The sequence below is a fragment of the Phyllobates terribilis genome, unplaced genomic scaffold, assembly GCF_046119375.1.
Source record: "Phyllobates terribilis strain yellow unplaced genomic scaffold, ASM4611937v1 Scaffold_8__6_contigs__length_399053987, whole genome shotgun sequence".
Lineage (NCBI taxonomy): Eukaryota > Metazoa > Chordata > Amphibia > Anura > Dendrobatidae > Phyllobates > Phyllobates terribilis.
Window position 1 is genome coordinate 391,772,617 of NW_027362768.1, and position 9,349 is coordinate 391,781,965.

Below are 9,349 nucleotides of genomic sequence, written 5' to 3' on the forward strand. Positions count from 1 at the left end.
CCGTCCCCCCATCCCCTCACCGCCGTCCCCCCATCCCCTTGCCGCCGTCCCCCCATCCCCTCGCCACCGTCCCCCCATCCCCTCGCCACCGTCCCCCCATCCCCTTGCTGCCGTCCCCCCATCCCCTCGCCACAGTCCCCCCATCCCCTCGCCACCGTCCCCCCATCCCCTCGCCACCGTCCCCCCATCCCCTCGCCGCCGTCCCCCCATCCCCTCGCTGCCGTCCCCCCATCCCCTCGCCGCAGTCCCCCCATCCCCTCGCTGCCGTCCCCCCATCCCCTCGCCACCATCCCCCCATCCCCTCGCCGCCGTCCTGGGCGGATCCTGCTCTCACCTCCTGGTTGAAGCGGCAGCTGAGCGTGCACCATCCGATCTGCATCAACCCCTGGGAGGAGATCAGCACCTCGTACAGCCACCGCCCTGCGGACGAGCAGACGACGGCGTCAGGACGGCCGCAGCCCTCACCACCACCCACACACGGCATGCTGGGGACAGTAGTACCACAAGAGGCTGCAGCTCACACACTGCGCTCCCCCCGGCCAGGACCCCCGCACTCACCTGTATACACGCAGGTGGTAGCTCTGATGGAACTGAAGTTACTGTGACCAATCACCTGTGGGCAGAGATCAGCGTCAGCGCCGGAGATCAGCGGGAGAGAGGAGCCGACCGAGAAGACTCACCCCCAGGAGGTCGTCATCAACCAGAAGTAACCCCTCAAAGCCGCTGGTGTGATCCAAGACCACCGGGGAGGGACCCAGACGCCCGTCCACCACCGGATCTGAGAGCGAGGGAGAAGAGGAGACGGCCAATCAGGGAACGAGGACACATAAGGCTCCTCCCACTGACAAAAAGGTCAAGAGCCCCCTCTAGTGGTGACTGTATATACACACACATCTGTATGTGAGGAGCCCCCTCTAGTGGTGACTGTATATATACACATCTGTATGTGAGGAGCCCCCTCTAGTGGTGACTGTATATATACACATCTGTATGTGAGGAGCCCCCTCTAGTGGTGACTGTATATATATATACACATCTGTATGTGAGGAGCCCCCTCTAGTGATGACTGTATATATACACATCTGTATGTGAGGAGCCCCCTCTAGTGGTGACTGTATATATACACATCTGTATGTGATGAGCTCCCTCTGGTGGTGACTGTATATATACACATCTGTATGTGAGGAGCCCCCTCTAGTGGTGACTGTATATATACACATCTGTATGTGAGGAGCCCCCTCTAGTGGTGACTGTATATATACACACACATCTGTATGTGAGGAGCCCCCTCTAGTGGTGACTGTATATATATACACATCTGTATGTGAGGAGCCTCCTCTAGTGGTGACTGTATATATACACATCTGTATGTGAGGAGCCCCCTGTAGTGGTGACTGTATATATACACATCTGTATGTGAGGAGCCCCCTCTAGTGGTGACTGTATATATACACATCTGTATGTGAGGAGCCCCCTCTAGTGGTGACTGTATATATACACATCTGTATGTGAGGATCTCCCTCTAGTGGTGACTGTATATATACACATCTGTATGTGAGGAGCCCCCTCTAGTGGTGACTGTATATATACACATCTGTATGTGAGGAGCTCCCTCTAGTGGTGACTGTATATATACACATCTGTATGTGAGGAGCCCCCTCTAGTGGTGACTGTATATATATACACATCTGTATGTGAGGAGCCCCCTCTAGTGGTGACTGTATATATACACATCTGTATGTGAGGAGCTCCCTCTAGTGGTGACTGTACATATACACATCTGTATGTGAGGAGCCCCCTCTAGTGGTGACTGTATATATATATATATATATACACACATCTGTATGTGAGGATCTCCCTCTAGTGGTGACTGTATATATACACATCTGTATGTGAGGAGCTCCCTCTAGTGGTGACTGTATATATACACATCTGTATGTGAGGAGCCCCCTCTAGTGGTGACTGTATATATACACATCTGTATGTGAGGAGCCCCCTCTAGTGGTGACTGTATATATATACATCTGTATGTGAGGAGCCCCCTCTAGTGGTGACTGTATATATACACATCTGTATGTGAGGAGCCTCCTCTAGTGGTGACTGTATATATACACATCTGTATGTGAGGAGCCCCCTCTAGTGGTGACTGTATATATACACATCTGTATGTGAGGAGCTCCCTCTAGTGGTGACTGTATATATACACATCTGTATGTGAGGAGCCCCCTCTAGTGGTGACTGTATATATACACATCTGTATGTGAGGAGCTCCCTCTAGTGGTGACTGTATATATACACATCTGTATGTGAGGAGCCCCCTCTAGTGGTGACTGTATATATATACACATCTGTATGTGAGGAGCCCCCTCTAGTGGTGACTGTATATATACACATCTGTATGTGAGGAGCCCCCTCTAGTGGTGACTGTATATATACACATCTGTATGTGAGGAGCTCCCTCTAGTGGTGACTGTATATATACACATCTGTATGTGAGGAGCTCCCTCTAGTGGTGACTGTATATATACACATCTGTATGTGAGGAGCCCCCTCTAGTGGTGACTGTATATATACACATCTGTATGTGAGGAGCTCCCTCTAGTGGTGACTGTATATATACACATCTGTATGTGAGGAGCTCCCTCTAGTGGTGACTGTATATATACACATCTGTATGTGAGGAGCCTCCTCTAGTGGTGACTGTATATATATACACATCTGTATGTGAGGAGCCCCCTCTAGTGGTGACTGTATATATACACATCTGTATGTGAGGAGCCCCCTCTAGTGGTGACTGTATATATACACATTTGTATGTGAGGAGCCACCTCTAGTGGTGACTGTATATATATATATATATATATACACATCTGTATGTGAGGAGCTCCCTCTAGTGGTGACTGTATATATATATACACATCTGTATGTGAGGAGCTCCCTCTAGTGGTGACTGTATATATACACATCTGTATGTGAGGAGCCCCCTCTAGTGGTGACTGTATATATATATATATATATATACACATCTGTATGTGAGGATCTCCCTCTAGTGGTGACTGTATATGTACACATCTGTATGTGAGGAGCCCCCTCTAGTGGTGACTGTATATATACACATCTGTATGTGAGGAGCTCCCTCTAGTGGTGACTGTATATATACACATCTGTATGTGAGGAGCCCCCTCTAGTGGTGACTGTATATATACACATCTGTATGTGAGGAGCCCCCTCTAGTGGTGACTGTATATATACACATCTGTATTTGAGGAGCCCCCTCTAGTGGTGACTGTATATATACACATCTGTATGTGAGGAGCCCCCTCTAGTGGTGACTGTATATATACACATCTGTATGTGAGGAGCCCCCTCTAGTGGTGACTGTATATATATACACATCTGTATGTGAGGAGCCCCCTCTAGTGGTGACTGTATATATATACACATCTGTATGTGAGGAGCCCCCTCTAGTGGTGACTGTATATATACACATCTGTATGTGAGGAGCCCCCTCTAGTGGTGACTGTATATACACACACATCTGTATGTGAGGAGCCCCCTCTAGTGGTGACTGTATATATACACATCTGTATGTGAGGAGCTCCCTCTAGTGGTGACTGTATATATACACATCTGTATGTGAGGAGCTCCCTCTAGTGGTGACTGTATATATATACACATCTGTATGTGAGGAGCCTCCTCTAGTGGTGACTGTATATATACACATCTGTATGTGAGGAGCCCCCTCTAGTGGTGACTGTATATATACACATCTGTATGTGAGGAGCTCCCTCTAGTGGTGACTGTATATATATACACATCTGTATGTGAGGAGCCCCCTCTAGTGGTGACTGTATATATACACATCTGTATGTGAGGAGCCCCCTCTAGTGGTGACTGTATATATACACATCTGTATGTGAGGAGCTCCCTCTAGTGGTGACTGTACATATACACATCTGTATGTGAGGACCCCCCTCTAGTGGTGACTGTATATATACACATCTGTATGTGAGGAGCCCCCTCTAGTGGTGACTGTATATATATATACACATCTGTATGTGAGGAGCCCCCTCTAGTGGTGACTGTATATATATACACATCTGTATGTGAGGACCCCCCTCTAGTGGTGACTGTATATATACACATCTGTATGTGAGGAGCTCCCTCTAGTGGTGACTGTATATATACACATCTGTATGTGAGGAGCCCCCTCTAGTGGTGACTGTATATATACACATCTGTATGTGAGGAGCCCCCTCTAGTGGTGACTGTATATATACACATTTGTATGTGAGGAGCCACCTCTAGTGGTGACTGTATATATATATATATATACACATCTGTATGTGAGGAGCTCCCTCTAGTGGTGACTGTATATATATATATATACACATCTGTATGTGAGGAGCTCCCTCTAGTGGTGACTGTATATATACACATCTGTATGTGAGGAGCCCCCTCTAGTGGTGACTGTATATATATACACATCTGTATGTGAGGAGCCCCCTCTAGTGGTGACTGTATATATACACATCTGTATGTGAGGAGCCCCCTCTAGTGGTGACTGTATATATACACATCTGTATGTGAGGATCTCCCTCTAGTGGTGACTGTATATATATACACATCTGTATGTGAGGAGCCCCCTCTAGTGGTGACTGTATATATACACATCTGTATGTGAGGAGCCCCCTCTAGTGGTGACTGTATATATACACATCTGTATGTGAGGAGCCCCCTCTAGTGGTGACTGTATATATACACATCTGTATGTGAGGAGCCCCCTCTAGTGGTGACTGTATATATACACATCTGTATGTGAGGAGCCCCCTCTAGTGGTGACTGTATATATATACACATCTGTATGTGAGGAGCCCCCTCTAGTGGTGACTGTATATATATACACATCTGTATGTGAGGAGCCCCCTCTAGTGGTGACTGTATATATATACACATCTGTATGTGAGGAGCCCCCTCTAGTGGTGACTGTATATATACACATCTGTATGTGAGGAGCCCCCTCTAGTGGTGACTGTATATACACACACATCTGTATGTGAGGAGCCCCCTCTAGTGGTGACTGTATATATACACATCTGTATGTGAGGAGCTCCCTCTAGTGGTGACTGTATATATACACATCTGTATGTGAGGAGCTCCCTCTAGTGGTGACTGTATATATATACACATCTGTATTTGAGGAGCCCCCTCTAGTGGTGACTGTATATATATACATCTGTATGTGAGGAGCCCCCTCTAGTGGTGACTGTATATATAAACACATCTGTATGTGAGGAGCCCCCTCTAGTGGTGACTGTATATATACACATCTGTATGTGAGGAGCCACCTCTAGTGGTGACTGTATATATATACACATCTGTATGTGAGGAGCTCCCTCTAGTGGTGACTGTATATATACACATCTGTATGTGAGGAGCCCCCTCTAGTGGTGACTGTATATAAACACATCTGTATGTGAGGAGCCCCCTCTAGTGGTGACTGTATATATACAAATCTGTATGTGAGGAGCCCCCTCTAGTGGTGACTGTATATATACACATCTGTATGTGAGGAGCCCCCTCTAGTGGTGACTGTATATATACACATCTGTATGTGAGGAGCTCCCTCTAGTGGTGACTGTATATATACACATCTGTATGTGAGGAGCCCCCTCTAGTGGTGACTGTATATATACACATCTGTATGTGAGGAGCCCCCTCTAGTGGTGACTGTATATATACACATCTGTATGTGAGGAGCCCCCTCTAGTGGTGACTGTATATATACACATCTGTATTTGAGGAGCCCCCTCTAGTGGTGACTGTATATATACACATCTGTATGTGAGGAGCCCCCTCTAGTGGTGACTGTATATATACACATCTGTATGTGAGGAGCCCCCTCTAGTGGTGACTGTATATATATACACATCTGTATGTGAGGAGCCCCCTCTAGTGGTGACTGTATATATATACACATCTGTATGTGAGGAGCCCCCTCTAGTGGTGACTGTATATATATACACATCTGTATGTGAGGAGCCCCCTCTAGTGGTGACTGTATATATACACATCTGTATGTGAGGAGCCCCCTCTAGTGGTGACTGTATATACACACACATCTGTATGTGAGGAGCCCCCTCTAGTGGTGACTGTATATATACACATCTGTATGTGAGGAGCTCCCTCTAGTGGTGACTGTATATATACACATCTGTATGTGAGGAGCTCCCTCTAGTGGTGACTGTATATATATACACATCTGTATGTGAGGAGCCCCCTCTAGTGGTGACTGTATATATATACATCTGTATGTGAGGAGCCCCCTCTAGTGGTGACTGTATATATAAACACATCTGTATGTGAGGAGCCCCCTCTAGTGGTGACTGTATATATACACATCTGTATGTGAGGAGCTCCCTCTAGTGGTGACTGTATATATATACATCTGTATGTGAGGAGCCCCCTCTAGTGGTGACTGTATATATAAACACATCTGTATGTGAGGAGCCCCCTCTAGTGGTGACTGTATATATACACATCTGTATGTGAGGAGCTCCCTCTAGTGGTGACTGTATATATACACATCTGTATGTGAGGAGCTCCCTCTAGTGGTGACTGTATATATACACATCTGTATGTGAGGAGCCCCCTCTAGTGGTGACTGTATATAAACACATCTGTATGTGAGGAGCTCCCTCTAGTGGTGACTGTATATATATACACATCTGTATGTGAGGAGCCCCCTCTAGTGGTGACTGTATATATACAAATCTGTATGTGAGGAGCCCCCTCTAGTGGTGACTGTATATATACACATCTGTATGTGAGGAGCCCCCTCTAGTGGTGACTGTATATATATACACACATCTGTATGTGAGGAGCCCCCTCTAGTGGTGACTGTATATATACACATCTGTATGTGAGGAGCCCCCTCTAGTGGTGACTGTATATATATATATATATATATATATATATATATATATATATATATATATATATATACACACATCTGTATGTGAGGATCTCCCTCTAGTGGTGACTGTATATATACACATCTGTATGTGAGGAGCCCCCTCTAGTGGTGACTCTATATATACACATCTGTATGTGAGGAGCCCCCTCTAGTGGTGACTGTATATACACATCTGTATGTGAGGCGCTCCCTCTAGTGGTGAATGTATATATACACATCTGTATGTGAGGACCCCCCTCTAGTGGTGACTGTATATATACACATCTGTATGTGAGGAGCCCCCTCTAGTGGTGACTGTATATATACACATCTGTATGTGAGGAGCCCCCTCTAGTGGTGACTCTATATATACACATCTGTATGTGAGGAGCCCCCTCTAGTGGTGACTGTATATATATACATCTGTATGTGAGGAGCCCCCTCTAGTGGTGACTGTATATATATACACATCTGTATGTGAGGAGCCCCCTCTAGTGGTGACTGTATATATACACATCTGTATGTGAGGAGCCCCCTCTAGTGGTGACTGTATATATATACACATCTGTATGTGAGGAGCCCCCTCTAGTGGTGACTGTATATATACACATCTGTATGTGAGGAGCTCCCTCTAGTGGTGACTGTATATATACACATCTGTATGTGAGGAGCCCCCTCTAGTGGTGACTGTATATATATACACATCTGTATGTGAGGAGCCCCCTCTAGTGGTGACTGTATATATACACATCTGTATGTGAGGAGCTCCCTCTAGTGGTGACTGTATATATATACACATCTGTATGTGAGGAGCCCCCTCTAGAGGTGACTGTATATATACACATCTGTATGTGAGGACCCCCCTCTAGTGGTGACTGTATATATATACACCTGTATGTGAGGAGCTCCCTCTAGTGGTGACTGTATATATATACACCTGTATGTGAGGAGCTCCCTCTAGTGGTGACTGTATATATATACACATTTGTATGTGAGGAGCCTCCTCTAGTGGTGACTGTATATATACACATCTGTATGTGAGGAGCCCCCTCTAGAGGTGACTGTATATATACACATCTGTATGTGAGGAGCCTCCTCTAGTGGTGACTGTATATATACACATCTGTATGTGAGGAGCCCCCTCTAGTGGTGACTGTATATATATACATCTGTATGTGAGGAGCTCCCTCTAGTGGTGACTGTACATATACACATCTGTATGTGAGGAGCCCCCTCTAGTGGTGACTGTATATATATACACATCTGTATGTGAGGAGCCCCCTCTAGTGGTGACTGTATATATACACATCTGTATGTGAGGAGCCCCCTCTAGTGGTGACTGTATATATATACACATCTCTATGTGAGGAGCCCCCTCTAGTGGTGACTGTATATATACACATCTGTATGTGAGGAGCTCCCTCTAGTGGTGACTGTATATATACACATCTGTATGTGAGGAGCCCCCTCTAGTGGTGACTGTATATATACACATCTGTATGTGAGGAGCCTCCTCTAGTGGTGACTGTATATATATACATCTGTATGTGAGGAGCCCCCTCTAGTGGTGACTCTATATATACACATCTGTATGTGAGGAGCTCCCTCTAGTGGTGACTGTACATATACACATCTGTATGTGAGGACCCCCCTCTAGTGGTGACTGTATATATACACATCTGTATGTGAGGAGCTCCCTCTAGTGGTGACTGTATATATATATATACACATCTGTATGTGAGGAGCTCCCTCTAGTGGTGACTGTATATATACACATCTGTATGTGAGGAGCTCCCTCTAGTGGTGACTGTATATATATACACATCTGTATGTGAGGAGCCACCTCTAGTGGTGACTGTATATATACACATCTGTATGTGAGGAGCTCCCTCTAGTGGTGACTGTATATATATACACACATCTGTATGTGAGGAGCCCCCTCTAGTGGTGACTGTATATATACACATCTGTATGTGAGGAGCCCCCTCTAGTGGTGACTGTATATATATATATATATATATATATATATATACACACATCTGTATGTGAGGATCTCCCTCTAGTGGTGACTGTATATATACACATCTGTATGTGAGGAGCCCCCTCTAGTGGTGACTCTATATATACACATCTGTATGTGAGGAGCCCCCTCTAGTGGTGACTGTATATACACATCTGTATGTGAGGCGCTCCCTCTAGTGGTGAATGTATATATACACATCTGTATGTGAGGACCCCCCTCTAGTGGTGACTCTATATATACACATCTGTATGTGAGGAGCTCCCTCTAGTGGTGACTGTACATATACACATCTGTATGTGAGGAGCCCCCTCTAGTGGTGACTGTATATATATACACATCTGTATGTGAGGAGCCCCCTCTAGTGGTGACTG

The 9,349-nt window shown here is 45.9% G+C and overlaps 1 protein-coding gene across 1 annotated transcript in view; it reads right to left on the reverse strand.

The window, feature by feature from the left end:
- The window catches only part of RNF123 (ring finger protein 123), a gene marked incomplete at both ends in the record, with an annotated part of 96,460 nt that extends 95,651 nt beyond the window's left edge, over window positions 1-809 (reverse strand). The window contains 3 exons of the mRNA XM_073645310.1: window positions 335-420; window positions 559-613; window positions 681-809. Of these exons, the coding sequence (XP_073501411.1) occupies window positions 335-420; window positions 559-613; window positions 681-809 (270 nt within the window). The remainder of the gene's footprint in view (window positions 1-334; window positions 421-558; window positions 614-680) is intronic.
- Between the last annotated feature and the right edge of the window lie 8,540 nt (window positions 810-9,349).